At 42.4% G+C, this 22,340-nt stretch overlaps 1 protein-coding gene across 1 annotated transcript in view; it reads left to right on the top strand.

Moving 5' to 3' along the window:
* TGFBR3 (transforming growth factor beta receptor III) overlaps window positions 1–22,340 on the top strand; it is a 177,019-nt gene that overhangs the window by 92,082 nt on the left and 62,597 nt on the right. The window contains exon 3 of the mRNA XM_006758203.2: window positions 9,277–9,414. Coding sequence (XP_006758266.1) covers window positions 9,277–9,414 — 138 coding nt within the window. The remainder of the gene's footprint in view (window positions 1–9,276; window positions 9,415–22,340) is intronic.

Genomic DNA, 22,340 nt, shown 5'->3' with positions numbered 1-22,340 from the left:
ATATTGAGAACTTCAGGAGTTGTTTTTGTGAGAGCTTTCAAAGGAAAGCAGACTTCATAGAATTCCCAAGCTTTTCCTGCCCTGACCAGAATTCCATTTCCTTAGAGAGTAATTTGGTCTCATCCACATATTCAACCGGGGGCCCCTGGAGCTCAGGGTGTGATTGGCTTGCACCTCTGTTAATTCCGTGGCCTCTAGAAATCCAGAGGAAGGCCTATTTCTGCAGATTGTCAGAGCCTTAGAGCTCCCAGGGCCATCTCCACTTTCCCGAGTTTATAATTCCTCATGGGATGTGTCTAAGGTACACTTGACTCACTTGGATTTGAAACATAACCAACACCATTTTGAGTTCCATAGAGCATTCATTCATGGGGACAGAGAGCGTTATTAAAGCTTTGGTAGAGGAGATAGAGGACGATTTGCATCAAAGTAATCCAAACAGTTGTAGCTGACACTGTAGATAGCACTGTTCCCAAAATACTTGTTGATCCATCCCAATAGGTTGTGGAGTTTCGCAACCTCTTAGTTGTGCTAGCTCCCAGCCATCTTGCTCACAACTCAGTCCCCGTCTTTTCTTCCTTATCTTTCCTTTTCCAGAAGCAAAATAGTTCCTGCCTCTTACTTCTGTAGAGTAGCTCCCTGTCTTCTTCTATGCCTCAAGGCCAATACCCAAAATTAAGGGTGGATTAGGAAGGTAGGGAGAAAATAAAAAGAGAACAGGTGATGGGAGACATTGATTTTCCTAGCCCTGCCACTTTCTAGCAGTATGACTTTGGAAAAACTACTTATCTTTAGGCACCAATTTCTTCACCTTTACATTGGGAATAAATAAATAGGTAATTATTCAAACCACCTTTTTCTGATGAGAGTACTAAGTCTTAACCCAACAGAAGCACCCTGGGCCTGCCTATAGTCTTTTGTTGGAAGAAAATAATGGTGGCTGTCACTACTGCTGCCACCACTGTTCTTACTAACTACAGTGACTCAAGTGTAGACTTTGTGAACATCCATATCTTAGTAATTACTCCTCTCCAGATTTCTCTTTTGTGCTAGAAAGCTGACACTGTATGGAATTCCTTATCAGCTTCAGGTGAATACACTAGCTCAGGGGAATTCAAATGCCAGCCTTTGATGCTTGAAGTATCTTAAATTACTACCTGAATACCAGTGTACTTTGTGTGGAGCTTTTTGCCTTTTCAAATTTACCAACTTTAAGATGGTGCTTGAGCAGCAGTCTTTATAGAGCTCTGTGACTGCAATTGGCAGATGCAAATGATTAATCCAGTATTCAGATCGTGTAGGAATCAGGTTCTTGCTATGCCTACTTTTGAAATCAGCTTCCACTGGTCACCGCAGTGATTCTCTTTGTTACACCGTTCTGTTGTTCAGCATAGTCCTGACACACAGACCATTCTGACGTCCTGTTGTTATAGACATATGCATGTCAAAATACTGTTTAAGTAGAAAGAAAACAAATTTAAGCTCATTAGAAAAAGTAGAAGTTGAGAGAAATAAATTTACAGAGTACATAGTCATATGGAGTGTTGGTTATATATTAGAGTTAGAAAACAATATGAAGTGTTTGGAATGAATCTATTAAGTGAGACAAGGAATATTTAAAAAAACAACTTTTTGCACATCAATCAATGTGCAAATATTGAGTCCCTTGAGTTTGTCTAGAATTTTAATTCTTAACTGTTCTAAAACACTTTATTGCCTGAAGAAAAGCATTTACAATTCTATGCCGCTAAAACAATTATTTTAACCATTTTTTTAAATCTCATAGCACACATAAACTAATTACTAAAATTATGCGGCACGCCAAAAATGTATTTTTTTGTTGATCTGACCAAAAAAATTGGTATAATTTTGAATCATTTACACCAGACGATTGTTGTGTTGCTTGTTGCCATTTTTTTATTTGACAATCTAAGGGAAAAGAGGTCAGTGACCCTGACTGAATAGTTAGGTATTGTGTATTTTAAAAATTCTTAGGGTACGCTAGTTGAAAATTACTACTGTAAAGGCTAGTAGAACATTTGGTCAAAATTTTTTATCTTTGTTATCTATCCCTGGAAAGGAAAACATTTTCCGTAGGTTTTCCCCCCCATTTTACATATTTGTGTTTGCATAACTATTAAATATTTAAAAAATCTGTTTTCTTTTTTAGCCTAGTGTGATTCCCATACATGGCATAGGTACTGCTCTACAGTCAAGAATGTCTGGGTGTTGATTCCCACAGAGCCTGGATGTGGCCCCGATTCCTCTCCAACATGCATTCTAGGCAGCCTTTGGCATTCATTTTGGTAGCATGAGTTAGAATCTGCTTTTCTTGACTCTTAAAGTTCAAGTCAAACTTTATATGAAGTTAATGTTCTCCTTACTGGATGTACCCTCCCCCACTGCTTTTTGGCCAGAAAGACTTCACAATATAGCTCTATAATAATTACTTGAACCACATTTCCTGAATAACTTTTATAGAATCTTCCAGAAAACTTGTTGACTGCTTACTAGCTGTCCAGCCCTGTGCTAGGCCCAAGGATGCAGAAATGAGTGTGACTCAGTTTCTGCCCTTGAAGAGTGCCCTGAGTATTTCACAGTGTAAGGGGTGGGAAGTAAATGACAGACATCTAAACAGATTATTACTGTGGAAATAGACACATGAGTGTGGTCTGTGGGAGCAGCGCTGAGCTCCAGCTCTGCCTGCAGGATGGGGAAAGATTTACTGGAAATTGCATCTTGAGCTGGTGGGAGGGTGCTGCAGACGAGGATCCTGGAAGGTCATGGTGTGTTAGTAACATACAGTATGAAGGGCAGTGGGAAGGTGCCTGTGAGTCAGCAACAGCCTGCTGAGGGCTCCAGCAGCAGGTTCCTACCCCAGAGCATATCACGCCCAGTGCCTCCCTTCCCTGCCTCCCTTCCCCACAGTGACCGAGCTGTGGGCTACTCTGGGAAGGAAGGTCCAGGGTCTCTGGAATCCCCTTACAACTCTCCCAGAATCCCTTTAGGGGATCATGACCTACTGTTTCAGAAATATTCTTCGGTTTATATGAGTTCTTGTGCCTCAATCCCCAACCCAAATTTAGTCCTGAGTATTTTTTTAGGGCATCCTATAAAATAAAGAGCTAGTATGCTAATTAGACTGGATGGCAGAATGACCTTCCAGAACGCCAAGTGGGCGGGGCTGCGGGGCCTCAAGGCAGCCAGGGCTGTGATGGCCGAGCCCCTTACATGAATTTTGTGCATCGGGCCTCTAGTTCAAAATATAGGCAGAGAGGGCAGACTTATTTTTGCATCACATTTCAAACTTAGGTCCCCTCCTACTCTTCTCCCTCCCCCAGGGTTGTGATCATATTAGATTATATTCAGAGGTTCCCAGGCAATCCTGAGTCCCATCCTATTGGGAGGAGGAGGAGGAATTTGTTTTGGAATTGATGGGCTGTGTTCCTCTTACCATGTTAAAGAGTTTCAAGACAAACCATTTAGGAAGGAGCTTGATGTCACTTGCCACAGCAGTGAGCAGTGTGAAGTCTTTTTTATGCCATTTGGGATAGCAAGGTGAAATCATTTTGGTATCATTTGTTATAGGATGAAATCTTTGACCCAAGTACTGTTGGGACCAGGGAGAACGGTAAGTTGTCTCTCCTGGTGGGGATAGAGACACTAAGGGGGTTAGAATTCCCTGAATTCAGCCCAACTGATTGACGTGCCTCTAGGAATTCAGAGAAATGTAAAAGAATGAGGAAATTTTTAAAAGCTCCAAATCCATCCCTCCAAGACAATTTTAAGGAAACTTTTGATATGAATTCGCGAATGGTGAAAGACAAGCAATGACACATTGTCAGCTTTGAGGATTCCTCAGACCAGAATACATTTTAAAACACTCCAGCAACAACTAACTACTGTTCCCCATTTCCATCAATTGGTTGCACATTTTTAAAAAAATATATTTTATTGATTTTTTTTTTACAGAGAAGAAGGGAGAGGGATAGAGAGTTAGAAACATCAATGAGAGAGAAACATCGATCAGCTGCCTCCTGCACACCCCCTACTGGGGATGTGCCCACAACCAAGGTACATGCCCTTGACCGGAATCGAACCTGGAACCCTTCAGTCTGCAGGCCAACGCTCTATCCACTGAGCCAAACCAGTTAGGGCATGGTTGCACATTTCTGATGCATCTGGGGTCAGATTTGCATTCCTAAAAGTCATATTGTCCAAATGTAAGTGAAATTCGAACTCAGCCATGGTACTCTTGTGTCCTGGAATAGATTTGGGTCTCACTGCCTGTCTGTGTAAATTATGGGTGCTACAGGACCCAGATTTCAGTTATTACCAACACTGTTGCTATGAGGATATCTTTTTATCTCTGAAGAGGGGATAGATGGCCGCTCTGTACAGCCCAGGGTGTGATTTTATGGGTCTTGGTTACAGACCTGCTGCTAGAGTTCTTATCTATCTCTGTGTAAACTGATGATTGGATCATCCCTTTCAGAGCATTGTTTGGTCTGGTTTTAGAGAACAGGAGTCTCTCTGGTAGGGTTATGGATGACTTCATTGTTTCACAAGTCCATGGGGGCTGTTAGAACAATCAGAAATGTGGAAACAGAGCCTCCCTGACGCATTCGCAAAATTGGACAACTGTTAGGTTCTCTTATCAGTTGTTTCACTCCATTTGCTTTTGTTTGTCGTAACAAATCCCAGGAGTAGGAGGTCTAATAAGACGTTTCTGAAATCACTATAGGAGGATGTCTTGCATCTCTACTATGAATCTTGGGAAATTCAAAACCATTTTTATATGGCATCTTTCCATAAAGAGAGTAGGTGGTTTTTTTTTTCCCTCTTTCCTGTAAGGTAGTACACAGTTCATTTTCATAACATGATTTATAGAGTTTGAGACAATATATAGGTTTTGCTTAACAAAGATAATCTTTGGAGAAACAAGACGTCTTCACCCTAACACGGTCCAGAGAAAAATCATCCTTGTTGTATTCTGGTGAAAACATGGGCAAGGAAGAACACGCTTCCTGAGTGGGGAAAAAAGGTTGTCTCAGAGGCTTTCTGCTCCTGAGGTTTGGCCATGACTTTGGTCAAAACTGTGTTCAGATTCCCCAGAAAAGTGCTCAGAAAAGTTTTACTTTAAATTTCTTTATAAAATAGGAGAAATACATTAATTATATCTAGTAGTTTGTGGAGTGCACAGATAACCTCAGAAGACCTGATATAAATAGATGTGGGAGGACAGATTAGACCAATTAGCTTTCTTTCATTTTGAGGAAGGATCAGAATTGTCTGAGGGGCAGTGTCTACATATGGAATGTGACAGACCAGATTGGCTTGCATTTTCTCACGCCATTAGGAAGATTGAAATTTAGCACTGTTTGAGACAAACATAATTAGAGCAGGAGCTTCTGGATTTGGCTTCTTTGGCAACTGTGTGGTCAAAGTATGGTAAAAAGAAGTCACTGCGTGTGAAAGTTTTTTTAGTTCTGAGTTGTCATCTATTAAGTTGTTTCTCTGAGAGGATGGCATTTTCAGACCAGAGGTGTAATTTCTGGTTTAATTAGATGAAGCCTTTTTGTTTTGTTTCCGTTTCTGCCATTAGATTTTCCTGCTCTTCTACAATGGGTGTTTAATATGGAGTTCATGGGTCCTGTGATGGACTATTTTCTTGACATTGTCTACAGAATTTGGTGGGCATCTGGATTTTGTATGTGTGTGAGTGCATTTGTGGAGCGGATTCATATTTTACATTAAGTTTTCAAGTCTAATGCTCTGTGACTCCCAAAGATTAACAGAAAAGCTACTAATTTAGAGACTAATCATTGTTCCCTCATTTGGAATGCAGCCCACTTTGCCCCAAGAGCCTTCAGAGTCACATGGCCCTGTTCAGTTCTCTATTTCTTATGAAGCCCATGGATAACTGATAGCCTTTATTGTTATGCAAATTTGACGTGGGATTGAGCGTCAACCCTTTAAATTACTGTGTGGATTTTCAAGCTGAAAATTATTGGATACCATATGTATCATTTCTCCGTTGGCTGTTCCTGTGCTGTACTCTGCTTTAGCTCTGGTCTTTAGACAATGATCACCTGACAATAATCTACCCATGAAAATCTTCAGCAGTATATTATTTTTTTAATGTTTTTATTTATTTTAGAGAGAAAGGAAGAGAGAGGGAGAGAGAGATGGAAACATCAAACATCGATCAGCTGCCTCCTGCGCACCCCCTACTGGGGGCGGGGGTCTGACCGGGAATCAAACCATCGACCTCTTGGTCATGGGTTGACACTCAACCATTGAGCCACACTAGCTGGGCAGCAGTATATTCTTATCTTTGTACCTGTAATCTATCCTGAGCTCTATAATTGGTTTTTAAGAGAAAGTTCTTTTTCTTGTATCTTTTTTTTTTTCCTGCCTGACAGAAATTAGATACCTTAGGCAGGAATTCTTTAAGAGATATTTCAGGAGCTTCAATACCTTCATTCTTTTGTTGGTTGATTTTGGTTGTCCTTTATCTTCCCTTCAGCAAGATTTATTCAAGTGGAGGAAGGCTAGAAGAGGAAGGTTGCCGAGGGATTAGATGAGCGGGTGCTAGGGGGACTTTCTGTTCCTGCCAAATGATCTTTTCTACAAAAGTATGGAACATTTTTCTTTTAATTTCCCAATCATAGTGTGAATTCTTCTTTGCCAAATGGTTTTTGGGGCTTTGCCTAAGCCCCATGTGCCAGAGTCGAGGATTCATCTTGGCCAGACATTGCCACATATTGAGGAGGGAGCCATTTCCAGGAAAGCTCCCAGAACTGGGGCTCCTAGAAATCTTTCCTTGATTGTGTGAGCCAGGCCTTGACACTTTTGACCATCTGGAAAACTTTGGACCGAAGCACCAATATCTGTCTCATACCTATTTTTCTTTTCGTTTCCTAAATTTAAAAAAAAATCTTTTTCATTTGAGTTATATCTTTATTACTATTTTAAATATGCAGTCCAAGAAGAAATGTATGCCTGAGGGCTGCAAAGAAATTCGTCAGGAGAGGAGTTGATGTCCCCTCTGTGGGTATACATTGTTATTCTTTGTGCCATGATGGTGCTCAGTGAACAGTTTTAGAAGGAATAAGTCCGAAAACTTTTTACTGATGTACTATAAGTGGCAGAGTGTTTCTTTTTTCAGGTACTCTTGGACAAGTAATGGTTTTATCTCTCTTTTCTTCACTCTCCCTACTGTGTGCTTTTTGTAGTGTGCATCTCTGTTTATCTGATGCTACAGTCATTGCCCCACTCTGTTTCCACAGCCTCTGTTGTTTGCAGTGGTGATCAATCTGTTTATTACTAGATGCAGATAGCATCTCCAGAATGCTGTGAAGTGGAGTTGGAACAACCAAGGAAAATTTTATTTTGCTGTGGCTATCCTTGATGTACTGTTCATTCGTAGTCTGCTTCTAGTACTTTCAGTACTTTTCCTCATGCCAAATATAAAAATGACCCTAGCTGTCTTGAAGAAATAGTTTGAGTATTGCTCATTTAAAAAAAATTTTTTTTAACTTTTCTGTAAATTAGCCATTTATACGTATTAATATATTTAACCTTTTTTTTAACCTTTTAGGTAGCATACACTTATGAATTTTCTTGATAAATCACTTAAAATGATCTATGTATTAAGCACGGTATTAAATATAAGATGTCTTTTGCCTACAGAGTGGTTATAGTCTGTTTCAGAGATTAGGACACACACACTCAACAGTTAGTGAGTGAAATGGTATTATATACTCTAGTGCATATTATTCATAGAATAAAATACTTTTGTATCATTGAAAATTAAATATTCAGTTGTCATTTTCTGAGTGGCTGCCATGTGCTAAGCATTGGTATTGAAAGATAAGTAAAGTTTAGCGCCTTGTTACCAGTGACCTGAGCTTGTGCTGTGGTGAGTAACACTGGAAGGCCACCCCCACGATAAAAGGTAAAGAAACCTCGGATCACAGGGGCCAGCAGCCGCTGGGAGATGTAAAGTGGCCCAGTTTTCAGTGCTCTGTCCCTGATGATTGTATAGACCCCAAGCATAGATCTAGACCAGTGGTCGGCAAACTGCGGCTCGCGAGCCACATGCGGCTCTTAGGCTCCTTGAGTGTGGCCACGAAGTTTCGATCGCACTGTACGTGCACACCCGCACGTGATATTTTGTGGAAGAGCCACACTTAAGGGGCCGCAGTTTGCTGACCACTGATCTAGACCATTTAATCCTCACCAGGATTCTGCCTGGGATGTGGTCATTCCCAGTGTATCACAGTCTGTGTCTTTCCAGCTGAAGTCCTTTTTGTCTTTTCCTTATCACGTCGTGGTGCACTTTGCTTTCCTGTGTTCATGTTGCTTGACCTTGTGCTCCAGGAGGATGTTGTTGAACCACTGGGTCCTACTCTCCTCACAGGTGCTTTCTGATGCTGCTAATGCCGACTGGTAACCTACAACATCCTAGATCTGTCAAAGCGGCCATATTATTCATAGAATAAAATACTTTTGTATCATTGAAAATTAAATATTCAGTTGTCATTTTCTGAGTGGCCACCATGTGCTAAGTATTGGTATTGAAAGTTAAGTAAAGTTTAGCGCCTTGTTCGATCCAGGCTCATGGTTTTCTTCCCTGTTTTGGTTTTCTTTTCTTTTTTAACTGGGGCTCTATACAGTCAGTTTTTATTCTGTGTTCTCTGTGCTGCATTTCTTTGGAAAACCCCTTCAAGCTAACAGTGGGGATGATGAAAGCGCTGGCAGCTCCGCCTGGCAGCCCCTTTCCCTTAGCTTTCGGCACTTTTCGTTGGCAGAACTCAGCTTTAGAGAGGTCGGAGCTTACCTGGAAGAGAACAAAGTCGTTTCTCTGGCAATCCACAGGGATGACCCACCTCTGGGCTCCAGGGGTCAGCTTAGTCATGTGACTTGCAGGATAAGGCCGTCCTGAGGGAAGGTAACTTCTTCTGCCTTTGCCAACTTTGGAAACAATGTGTTCTGTTTATTCGTGTTCCGCTATTACTGGGAGCTGAATCATGTTTTAGTTGAGATTAGTGCAGGTTGAATCATATGATATAGTCATTTTTGTAGTGAAAAAGAGTCAAATATTGGCAAAATCATCTGCTCCAATCTAATATCTTACCCATGGACAGGAATCTGAACTAACTTGCAGCTTGCTTCTCTTAATGCTGAGCTTCGGGAAAGTATTGCAGATGCTGTCCTAAGTGACTGTAGTGGAAAGTCAGTCCTAAGAGTCCTCTTTCTCGTGCTTCCTAGGTCACCCTGCACCTGAACCCCATCTCCTCAGTGCACATTCACCGCAAGCCTGTCGTGTTCCTGCTCAACTCCCCGCAGCCCCTCACCTGGCATCTGAAGACAGAGCGGCTTGCTGTTGGCGTCTCCAGACTCTTTTTGGTAAGTGTTTGAAGCCTCCCCACAGAGATCCTTAGCACAAGGATGTCATGACCCTAAAACTCTGCAAGGCTTTTTCATTGAAGTGATACCAGAAATAGTGTTTTAAATTTGGAGTCTGCTCATAGTGATATTTGGATGACATCGATAAGCTTTCACGGAAAACAAACACCACTCACATGCCTTCTCTGTGGATGGAGAGACAAGCCCAGTTTGCACGTTAGAGTGGGACCCATGGTCAGACTCTGTGTGGCCTGAGCTTTGGTCTCGGCTCTAAGACTCCCCTCGTGGCATCGTGAGCAATGTAAATATTGTAAATAGCCACTGGGTGTGTGGTCTCTGACCACAAACTAACGACGCGCAGGCCCATTCTATTTGTATATATAACACGGGCCTCGTTTCTGATACGAGGTTCTGTTTGTTGAGAAAGTGACACAGTGAGCTCCAAAATGAAAACATTTGTATTTTATAAAAAAGCTGGAACCCAGCTCTTGTGGAAAGATCCAAATATTACCTACTATTTGTAAATCATGTCCTTTTGAGTTTGCCAGAACATTCAAGTTTGCTGGTTGTGGAGAAATTGATGGGTTGTTTGGATGGATTTTTGGGGTATGATATCATGTCTGATGATGAGCAACACTGCACTTCACGGTGATAGCTCACATTGTCTATTGGTAGAGCTACATGCTAATGTCCTCAAGTACAGAGCCGTCGGCTGTTTATACCTCTCTCGCCCACAAGCATTCAGAATAGTAAGAGGCCTCAGTTAATAGTGTTTCTCTGGCATTCTATGGATACATTTTTCCTAATTAATCAATCCAGATCTGTAGTTTTTTGTCACGTGTATTTGAAGAGTACTTTCAAAAATCCAGTGGTACCCATTAAATAAAGGAAAAATCCATAATCACTGCAGTTAATAAGTAGGTAAATAGATGAGTAGAAGGGGGAAGATCCTCTTTATAGTGGGATGCTCTTCAATAAATGTTGCAGGAATGATGGAGTTAGAAAACCATCATTTTGCAACCATCATAGTAAAAGTTGTTTATGCAAGAGTCACCAATACAAGCTAAGTCAGTGGAGGTGGAGGGAGTGTGGGGGACAATATATTTGCAAGTCTTATTAATAGCAAATGAAAGGACTTATTAATAACAAGGGAAAAAACGGTAACTAAACGTAGTGGAGATACCAGCAGTGCCTTCACCAAGGGATCAGGATCACATCACCATGGTGCAGACGGGCGCTGTGCACCTCCAGGTGTGAGAACAGAGAACAAACACAGCATCGCTTGCGTAGCATTGAACCTAATCGGGAGGAGACGTTGCAGAAGAACAGATTGAGTGACATTCTACAAAATCACTGGCCTGTGCTCTTAAAAATGTGAGTCATGAAAGACAAAGAGAGGCTCAGGTGCCATTCCAGACCGAAGGAGACTCAGAAGACACAGGCGATCCTGCCCTGGATCCTCTTGGGAAGGGAAGGGGCCATTGCCCTAAAGCAGTGGTCGCCAGCTGGTGGTCCGCGGACCCCTGGTAGTCCCTGAGGTCTGAAAGGTTGGCGACCGCTACTCTAAAGGACGTTATTGGGATAACAGGCAAAGCTGGACTTGGGCTTATAGATTGAAGTGTTGTATCAGCGTTACATTTCTTTTTTTTTTTTTAAATATATTTTGAGGTCTGAAAGGTTGGCGACCGCTGCTCTAAAGGACGTTATTGGGATAGCAGGCAAAGCTGGACTTGGGCTTATAGATTGAAGTGTTGTATCAGCGTTACATTTCTTTCTTTTTTTAAAATATATTGTATTGATTTTTTACAGAGAGGAAGGGAGAGGGATAGAGAGTTAGAAGCATCGATGACAGAGAAATATCGATCAGCTGCCTCCTGCACACTCCCCACTGGGGATGTGCCCGCAACCAAGGCACATGCCCCTGACCAGAATCGAACCTGGGACCCTTGAGTCCGCAGGCCGATGCTCCATCCACTGAGCCAAACCGGCCAGGGCCAGCATTACATTTCTTGAACTTAATAATTGAACTATTGTTATATAAGAGGTTATCCTTCTTAGGAAACATACTACACTTAAGTATTAAGGGATAAAGGGCCAAATAATTCAAAAAAGCATCCGATGTATAGATAGACTAATAAAGCAAATATAGCAACACGTTGGGAACCGGAGAATCTAGTTTAAGGGTACGTAAGAGTTCTTGTACGATATTTGCAATTTTGTAAATGTGACTTTATTTCACAATAAAAAGTTTTTAGCTCAAAAGTACATTTATAAAGTAGTAGTTACTAATAACTTAAATTATAGCCTTTTTGGGAATTAAAACTCTCATCACTTCTAAATTATAAAGGCCAAAAGTCAGAGTTGTTGCTATCACTAGCACTTCATTTAGCTCTTGGTATTACAGTAAGCCCTCTGATACTTTATCTCATTTAATTCTCACAACAACCCTGTGATGATGTGGGTGTTAACCTCATTTAACAGATGCATTTGCAGAGGAGGAACTGAGACTTAGAGAGGCTAAGTAGGGACCTAAATAACGACTAGAGTTGGGACTCAACCCAGGTAGGACTTCCTCTACAAAAATCAAATGGTAAATTGGCTCCCTTCATATTCATTGTCAGTCTCTTGTAATTAAAGATATTTGTGATCACACGGTCCCATTTAGCCCTTATAATGCAGAACTATGCTATCCAATATAGTGTGGCTGTTTAAATGTAAACGAAAACCAGCAGTACGGTTTCTAGGCACATGAGCCGCATTTCAGGTGCTCAGTAGCTACGTGAAGCTTGAGGCTACACACTGGGCAAGGAATGAAGAGTTTTGAGTAAAGGCTTTACCTGTCCTGGTTTGAATCCAAGCAGTAACCTGGGGCAAATAATTTAATTAATCTAAGCCTGACTTTCCTCAGTTGTAATATAGGAATGGTAATAGTTCCTACGTCTCCGGGTTACTATCTTGATGAAATGAGATTAGATATAAAATGTTTACTGCAGAGTTTGGCACCGATAACTTCAGAGACATTACCTGCCCTCTCTGTTGCTATTTATTATTTGTCATAGTAAGGAACACTTGGGAAGGATGTTGAACTTACATTTATAATCATGAAGCCAGCCCTACCTTGAAAGGAGTTCCAGTTTCTCTGGGCTGTAGGTCCAGAGAAAATGTGTGAGCCACCTGTAGCATCATTGACTGGTCATTTTCTGGGTTCCTTCTTCAACCTGCCCTTCCATGGGTTCTGTGGGAAAGCATCTTACTCTTAATTATTACTTATCTGATTTAATTTTGTTAAAGATCTGTTAAGAACTGCCTCTTGGACATCAGTTTAAGGCACACTAACAAGGGGGGGGGGGACAGTTTTTGTAAACAATTTAACATCATCTCTGATGGAAGTTAATCCCATGTAAGGAGAATGCAGATCAAGGGATAAATTTAAAAGTACCAACATGGGAAAAACCAAGGATTTAAATTCTGGGACATCTGAACTCGGCCCTGTTGTCCAGCAGGCTTTCTTTAGGGAAAATGGCTTTCTCTCCCATCTGTACGTTTGTTTGTTTTTAATTGTTTAAAGTTTTACATATGTCTCCTTTTTCCCGATTGACCACACCCCCCTGCCACTCCCACCCCAAGGGCAAGCCCCCACCGCCCCAGTCTCTGTGTCCATTGGTTACGCTAATATGCATGCATTCAAGTCCTTTGGTTGATCTCTAACCCTCCCCCCTCCCCTGACATTTATCTCTGGATCTATTTTTGTTCATCAAATTATGTTGATTATTATATTCCACATATGAGTGAGATCATGTGATACTTGCCTTTCTCCGACTGGCTTATTTTGCTTAGCATAATGCTCTCCAGTTCCATCCATGCTGTTGCAAATGGTGAACGTCCCTTCTTTTAAATAGCGGCATAATATTCCATCGTGTAGATGTACCACAGTTTTCTAATCCATTCATCTGCTGATGGGCACTTAGGCTGTTTCCAGATCTTCGCTATTGTAAATTGTGCTGCCATGAACATAGGGGTGCATATATCCTTTCTGATTGGTGTTTCTGGTTTCTTGGGATATATTCCTAGAAGTGGGATCACTGGGTCAAATGGGAGTTCCATTTTTAACTTTTTGAGGACACTCCATACTGTCTTCCACAGTGGCTGCACCAGTCTGCATTCCCACCAGCAGTGCACAAGGGCTCCTTTTTCTCCGCATCCTCTCCAGCACTTGTCGTTTGTTGATTTGTTGATGATAGCCAATCTGACAGGTGTGAGATGGTATCTCGTTGTTTTGATTTGCATCTCTCGGAGGATTAGTGACTTTGAGCATGTTTTCATATGTCTCTTGGCTTTCTGTATGTCCTCTTTCAAAAAGTGTCTATTTTGGTCCTTTGCCCATTTTTTGATTGGATTGTTTATCTTCCTTTTGTTAAGTTGTATGAGTTCTCTGTAAATGTTGGAGATTAAACTCTTATCTGAAATAGCATTGGGCAGCTCCCCTGAGAGTGCGCTAAGTGAAGAAGGCGGGACTCTTGCAGTCTGAAGGGAATTTCAGGGCCTACTCTTCCACTGGGCATTCACAGCAGCAGAGGCATCAGCTGCTGGGTAGAGAATCACAGTGTGTTCTGTTTATAGTAGTTGAGTAACAGTGTGGAGATAACTAAATTATTTTGCATAAAGTGTTTTGTCCAAACACCTCAGAAGACCCATGGATTCTTTGGAAATTTGGCTATTTCCATCACTGTCCTCTCCAAGGTTAGAAACCTTAGAGGAGCTGAGGAGAGATGCTGGGTCTCTTGACTCTGGTTTAAGGTGCAGAGGCCCTTGCTTCCTTCCTGATGTGCTGCTGAAGGATTTGTGTTGCCGTCTTAAAGCTGTCTTTACTTTCTAGGTAGAGTTACAATACTTGAACAGATTTTTTTTTTTAAAGTAAGGTGATGAGAAAAGTTCAAATAATGGCATCTACTCACCCATCAGGGTGACTTTTTAATTTAAGTCAAATGCCTGCATTGTTTAACTACCCAAATTAGAAAAGGAAACCTTTCATAATTAGTTAGCAGGGCCTTGTGTTACTCAGAATGCCTCAGCCACCCACGAGGCTGACTAAAAACATTACCTAGCAGGTCCTCGAACAACGTTGTTCCCTTCGGCATCATTTTGTTATAACTGTTGAAAAGGGAAAAACAATCAATTCCCAGCCAGGGCCCTGTCTGTGTGGAGTTTGCACATTCTCCCCGTGTCTGCGTGGGTTTTCTCTGGGGACTCCAGCTTTCTCCCACGTCCCAGAGATGTGCACGCTGGTTTCATTGGCACATCTAACTGGTCCCAGTCGAGTGAGTGTGGGTGAGTGTGGCCCTGCGATGGAAGGGCACTCTTCAGGGTGGGTTCCCACCTTGCACCCTGACTGCCAGCATGGGCTCTGGCCACCCTCAACTGTGATCAGAAATAAGTAGGAAATGACTTTTCTTACTTGTTTTTATTAACCTTTCTTAAATATATGTGCAGCTCACACTTATTTCAGTGATTACTATTAGAAGTGTTTTGGGTCTTTAGAAGTTTGTTGATGTTTGTAACCAGAGATATGCCATAGGAACTTAACGCTTTTTTAAAAAAAATATATTTTATTGATTTTTTACAGAGAAGAAGGGAGAGGGATAGAGAGTTAGAAACATCGATGAGAGAGATCGATCAGCTGCCTCCTGCACACCCCCCACTGGGGATGTACCCGCAACGAGGGTACATGCCCTTGACCGGAATCAAACCCAGGACCCTTAAGTCTGCAGGCCGACGCTCTATCCACTGAGCCAAACCGGTTCGGCAGGAACTTAACTCTTGTTCGTATCAATTAGCCTATGGTAAAGTTGGTTTCATTATACATTGTTTTGCCTAAAGTCTCTGTTTTCAAAAATTGTCAACAACATTAAGGAGGACTTACTATCTAAGAAAGTTTTTTTTTTCTTTGTCAAATCACTCCAGTACTCCTTGTGATTCCACAGTACAGGCAAGCGGGAGCGTGCCGGGCAGGGAGAAAGTGGGACTGAGTTTCCTCTGCATGTGTAGTCCCTTTATCTGGTTTTTCTCGTTACCTGGGAAATGGAAGTGGCCAGAAGTGGGATTGTTTCAGGCTGAGTCTCCAATAGTCTCACACACACACACACACACACACACAGACACACACACACACTGACACGATGAAGTTGTCATACATAGCCTTTTAGTTTTTCTTTGCATGGTACATGGGTGACCCAGATAATATTGGGTAGGTTAGAGTTGTTCCTCAGTGCAATCAGAAATAAAAATAATCCTACCCTTTCGGTCTGTCTGGTTGAAACTACAAGTAAAACTCTCTTAGAAGAATCATCTAAGCTTATTTTTACGTATGTAATTATTTCCACATTGAAGAAAAAGTAGGGTAGGTCAACTGGGCGATAGACGTCTGAACTTTCAATCTGAGTTTGCCAGAAAAGACTGAGAAGAGCTACAATACTAGATTCTTTAAAAAAAAAAAGCTACAATTTGAGTTTCTCCAAAATGAAAGCACAAATGGCCAATAAATAAACAAACACACACACACATAAATAAATAAATAAATAAATAAGATGCTCAATATCATTAGTCATCAGGAAAATGCAAATTTAAAACCACAATGAGATGCCACTGCACATCCACTAGGATGGCTGTAATAAAAAAGGCAGACAATAACGAGTGTTGTTGAAGATGTGGGGAAACTGGAACCCACATACACTGCTGGTGGGAATATAAAATGTTGCTTTGGAAAAACAGTTGGACATAACATTATGTCCACAGCAAAACTTGTCCACAAATGTTCATAGCAGCATTATTCATAATAATTAAAAAGTGAAAACAAGCCAAAATGTCTATGAACTGACTTAATGGATTAAAAAAAAGTGGTATACTCATACAATGGAATATTATTTGGCCATTAAGAGAAGGCAGTAAGTGATGCATATTACATCATGGATGAACCTTGAAAACACTACAAAAGAAAGAAGCCAGACACAAAAGACCACATGTTGTATGATTCCATTTACATAAAATGTCCCAAATAGTCAAATCCATAGAGACAGAAAATAGATCAGTAGTTGCCAGGGGCTGGTGGGTGGGGAAAATGGGGAATGACTACTAAGGGCATCGAGTTTCTTTTGGGGGTGAAAAAAATGTCTGGAACTAGATAGTGGTGAATATTACCACAACTGTAATATGCTAAAAACACCATTGTACTATTTAAAAGGGTGAATATTATGACATTTCAATAAAGTGAATAGTAAGGGTGAATTATAATTATATTATTATGTTTATGTAATTTATGTAATTACAATGAGGGTGAATTATATTTCAATAAAGCTGTTAGAGAAAACCTTGCCGCATCACACTTTTTAAAAGGGGTAGTTTTAAAATTAACTAAATTTTACAACCTTTTTACTTTAAGGAATATATATTTTTATTAATTTCAGAGAGAAAGAGGGAGGGAGAGGGAGAAAGAGATAGAAACATCAATGATGAGAGAGAATCATTGATTAGCTGTCTTCTGCAAGCCCCCCACTGGGGATTGAGCCTGCAACCTGGATGAGGAATCAGACCGTGTCCTCCTGGTTCATAGGTCAGTGCTCAACCCCTGAGCCACACCGGCCAGGCTAAAATCTTTTTACTTTATTCTGTGTACCTATAGAGTTGTTGTTTGTTTGTTTTTAGAGAAAAAAACCTTCCTTTTTTTTTGTGAACCCTGTCTCCTGCAGGGCCTGCAGCCTTGAAGTCCTTTGACAAGCGGCAGTTTTCAAGATGAGACCCTAATGGCTGGCTTCTAATAACATAAAATTTCGAGTCCAGAGGTCTTGGCCAGACTCTTAGTGTCAGGATTAGTTGCTTTAATTGCTTGTAAGGAAAAAAGGTGTCTAAAAGATTAGGAAAGTCTCAAGTAATAAACAGGAACTTCTAACATCATTTACTCTTGGGATTACTGTGCTGTGGTTAATTTTTCCAGTCATTTATCATTAAAATCAGGAAATAAATGAATACAAATGTTTGTGTTTGATTGGAGGTATGGAGAGGTAGGGCATATTGGTCTCCAAGGTAGGGTTTCCAGATTTAACAAAGATAAAGGGTGACCAATTAAATTTGAATTTCAGATAATCAACAATTTATTAGTATGTCCATGTGATATTTGGGGAAGACTTTTACGGAAAAAGTATTTGTTATTTATCTGAAAATCAAATATAACGAAGTGTCGTGTATTTTATCTGGCATCTCTACTCAGAAGTAACTTGGGCTTTTGTTTCTAGCTTGGGTATCAGGTCTGGGGACTAGTCTTGGCTCTACCACTAACTAGTTATACCAGTACATCACTGGACAAAATCACTTAACTACTCAGGCCTTAGTTAGTTTGTTTGTTTTTAATACATTTTTACTGATTCTAGAGAGGAAGGGAGAGGGAGAGAGAGAGGTAGAGAGAGAGAGACATCGATGAGAATCATCGATCAGCTGCCTCCTGCATGCTCCCTACTGGGGATCAAGCCTGCAACCTGGACATATGCCCTGACCAGGAATCGAACTATGACCTCCTGTTTCATAGGTTGATCCTTAACCACTGAGTCACGCTGGCTGGGCGAGCCTTAGTTTTTTCTTCTCCAAAGTTTCTGGATGATTCAGATTGGTACTAGCCTATCTCTAAAGTCCCTCCCAGCTTTCCAACTCTGATTTTGTGATAATACAACTGTTAGATATTATATCCCAGTTTAATTAGAAACAAAAAATAGTAATCTGAACATTGCCTCTTCAGCAAATCCAAGCAAATATCAGGGCAGGGCAGTTGAAATAACGGAGAGAAACCAAACTTGATGCTATTGGCTTTAGATTAAAAACAAATAAAAATCTAAACCTAATGAAAAATGTAAATTAATACCAGGACCATGCTTAATATTTAAAACCTAGCTTTGTGTTTCTGAGAAGGGGGAGAGGACTGGGTGAAGAAGCTGAAGTTGCCAAAACCTGGTTTATTCCTTTTACTTAAACTTGGGGGGCAGGGGGGGAGGAAGGGCCCAAATATTTTGGGTCCCTGCCACCAAACCAAAGGCAGTTCTCTGCTCTGCACTGCAGTTTGGATGGCTGACAAGGCTCAGTGAAAAACAAGTGCTATTTGTTTTCCTGTGCCCAGTATTTAACTGGAAATCAGAAGGCGAAATTTCCAATCAGTTGTTAAACAGCCCCAGATGTGTGCTGAGCTGTCCAGTCCTTCTCTTCGTGAATCCAGGAGATGTGTAATTGAGGGCTGTGGTGTCCACACGTGCCCTACAAATAGCGCAGATGTTCAAGTTTGCTTGTGCAGGAGGGAACTTTTAAAAAAAGCGCTGTATTCTCTGGTATGTTGCATTCAAGAAATCTGGAAATGTATTTTTATTTTCTAATTGTCTCCTTTCCCTTGTTTGGTAATCCTTCCCATGTTTAGCAAAACATGACATTAGCATACCTGGTATGACGGTTTATGTATCTACTTGTTCATTCCTTTGACACCCCGTCTTTAGTGCCAGCAGTAGGCGGGGACCTGTGCCAAGTGTGGGGGATCCAGAGAGAAAGGCGGTGCATTGCCTGTCCTCACGGAGCTCTGCACTTTGGGGGGAAGTTGGTTAAGAGATCAGGAATTTCAATTCATTGCAATGAATTTGGGCGCTGGAAATGGGAGAAGATGAGCATGCCTGCATTCCAAGTACAACGAAGGCAGCTCCCTTCCCGCCGTGAGGCTGCCTGGGCCGCAGCGTGTGGCCGATGGGTCGGGCTTGCAGACACACGCGCAGCCTTTTTGCTCAACCCGCAGTGTCACCCCTCTAGACGAGGGGCCTGGATATACCGTTTTGTATTTCCAAGTAAGGCCTTTCCCCAACTGAGTTTTCTCTTCCAGGCAGATTACACAGCTGACTGTTTCAAGATTTGTTTCTTTTTTCTTTTTTTAAAACGTCTCTTGTGGAATGAGTCACTGTGTCCTGTGGGGTAGTCCCAGTGGTTGTGTCCTGTGCATTTTTGGTGCAGAGGCTGCTCATCTGTTGGTTTTGTGGCTTGTCTCGAAGAGCCCTGATTATAAGGGGCCTGAGCCTCTCCTGAACTAGGCTCGACAACTACCCTATTTCCTAGGAACCATTTCTGGCCCTTTTGTGGTGAGAGCTCTTCCTAAATGTCACCATGACAACCAGAGCCGTGCAAAAAGTCCAGTTTCAGCTGGTAGTCCTGGTTCAGAAGGACCTTTGGAAAGACTTGATGGGATGTCTCCTGACTCCTGGGCTCAGGCTGGAGCTGCTGCCAGCGAGCCCAAGCGTGGCCCTGGCCTCCGGAGTTTGCCTGGGTGGACTCTTCTGATCACGACATCCTGCCCTGGAGGTTCGGGCAGGCGTAGACTTTTCCTGGCTCTGCTGGACCAGCTGTGTGTCATGTCTGTGTGCAGGCAGGGGCCCCAGCCCTGTGAGGGCTTTGCTTTCATACAACAGATTGAGGTTAAATAAACCCGATCTCCCTGAGCGGGGAAGGCTGGTGTTTCTTCGTGTGGAATCCCATGACGTCCTTTAAGGTTTTACTGTCGGAGGCTAATCTGGTGATCTGATGCTGCTGCCCTTTCCATGGGTTTGGCAATCGTATGAAATGTTAACATCTCTGGTGCCCTTGGTTAGTGTGGCCGCCAGAGAGCTGTTGGGTAGGAAAAGCAAGTGTTTTGTTAAGGGAGGATGCAGAATATTTTTTTCATGGCATGAGAGGGAGGAAAGGAGATCTGTCTCTTGGGAGATCCTGGTGGGGCTGACCGCAGGCTCACGGCTGCGCCTTGGGCCTCTCATAACCTGCAGGCAGTGAGGCCCTTGGTGAGCGTCCCCGAAGGGAGCCCACAGTTCCAGTCACTGCAAGGGACTGCAGGATGGGCCGACTCCTTCCTAGCTGCAGAGTCATTGGGTGTTTGAGGCCACCCGGGCGTGGCACTCCCGCCCTCCATCACCTCGCTCCCTGGCTCGGAAGCAGATTTCTGCCGGCCAGGAAGGAGCCCCTGTAGCTTTTTGTGTTTCTCTGTCCAGGTTTCCATTTTATGCCAAGCTCTGCTTTTGCCCTTAGTCCTCACATCCTGTCCCCAGATGGCCTGGGGTCTTTGTTGCAAATGTGGGCTCTTACGTCACTGGGCCAGGTAGTCATCATGGGTCGGTCTGCTTCCGCTTTGTCCCATGTGGGTGGTAAATGGCACAGCTGGGGCCCAGGGTGTGCCTGGGAGTCAGGGGCTTATCCACTTGCCACCTTTGGCAAAAGCCCACAGTGGCCACTGCCCATTTGATCTGTAGCGCCTCCATCTGTATCACGGGAGCCTCCTCTGCAGCGCCTGTAGTTTCTGGATGATTCAGAACTGCTGTTTGGAGCCAGCACTACTCCAGCCCTTGGACATGGTTCACATGTCCTTTCCTAGCAGTTTGGACAAGAAGGTTATGGTCCTGCCACAGCGAGGAATGAATTGGGGCCTGTCCAACCTGCTCTGTCAGACAACTCCTGTGACCTGTCGTGAGGATGTGTATACCTGTATGTGTATATTTAACACACACAGCATGCGCCATGTGCTGGCACTCTTCTAAGCACGTTACATATATTATCATATTTAATCTTCATAAGAAGGCTGTGAAGTAGGTACTATTATTATCCTCACTTTAAGATGAGGAAACTGATTCAAAGAGAGGTTAACTTGTGCCTGGTCACACAGCTAGTAAACGGTGGCCATAATCCATGGCTTAGAATCGTCTCTGGCACCTTGTAAGTGCTCAACATCATCATAAATGTTAGCAATAGTGATAATGAATATGTTTTTAAATGATGGGGATTAGCGGTTGGGGTTAGATTTCTCCCACTTTCTTTACATCACATATCCCAGATTTTGATCCTGGGATTGAATGAAGTTATGCTTTGATCATCTGAGCAAGTAGAGGTAGCCAGGGACGTTGGATTTTAATTGTCCACTGTGTCCTGGGAGGGTTCTCCTTTTGCAAAGGAAAATACTTAAGTGAAGTGATTTCTCCCGAGGTCCAGATGTGGGAGGTGGTCCTGAGCACATCTGACTGTAGATAATCACAATACTCCTAGACACCATGGGAAGCTCCAGAAAGTGTCAGCAGCTGCTCTACCAATGGCTGGAAGTTAGCCATGTGGCTGCCCCCTTAAAAATGGCATAGCATTCTAACACTGGTTACACCTCCCAGGTGTTTGCAGTCCATTTTTTTCCTGATTTTCCCCCCTTTGCTTGGAGCCTCTGTCATTATTCCCCAGTCACAGATAATGTAAGGACGGTAATTGGGTGACCTCCTGAGAGACATTTTGATCTAAGTTAGCCATGTGGCTGCCCCCTTAAAAATGGCATAGCATTCTAACACTGGTTACACCTCCCAGGTGTTTGCAGTCCATTTTTTCCTGATTTTCCCCCCTTTGCTTGGAGCCTCTGTCATTATTCCCCAGTCACAGATAATGTAAGGACGGTAATTGGGTGACCTCCTGAGAGACAGATTATGATCTAGGTGCCCCATACTTTCCAGAAGGGTAAATGGAGACCTCACACACCGCCTGACTCAGGGGTGTGACTGTGATATCATCTCCAGTCTGGAGCCACTAATGACTGTTTCATAAGCAGGACTGTAGAACTGAACTTGTGCACAGCCAGTGTGGCTTAGTGGTTCAGTGTTGACCTATGGACCAGGAGGTCACAGTTCAATTCCTGGTCAGGGCACATGCCCAGGTTGCGGGCTCAATCCTGAGTGGGGGGCATGCAGGAGGCAGCCGATCAATGATTCTATCTCATCATTGATGTTTCTATCTCTCTCTAACTCTTCCTTCCTCTTTGAAATCAATAAAAATATATTAAAAAACCAAAAAACTGAACTCAAGCTACATCACTCACTGACCAGTGAGGAGGTGGCGTG

Source organism: Myotis davidii, unplaced genomic scaffold (assembly GCF_000327345.1).
Source record: "Myotis davidii unplaced genomic scaffold, ASM32734v1 scaffold674, whole genome shotgun sequence".
In the NCBI taxonomy this organism is placed as follows: Eukaryota; Metazoa; Chordata; class Mammalia; order Chiroptera; family Vespertilionidae; genus Myotis; species Myotis davidii.
Note: the sequence above shows the minus strand (reverse complement) of the source record. Positions and strands in the feature narration are given on the sequence as shown.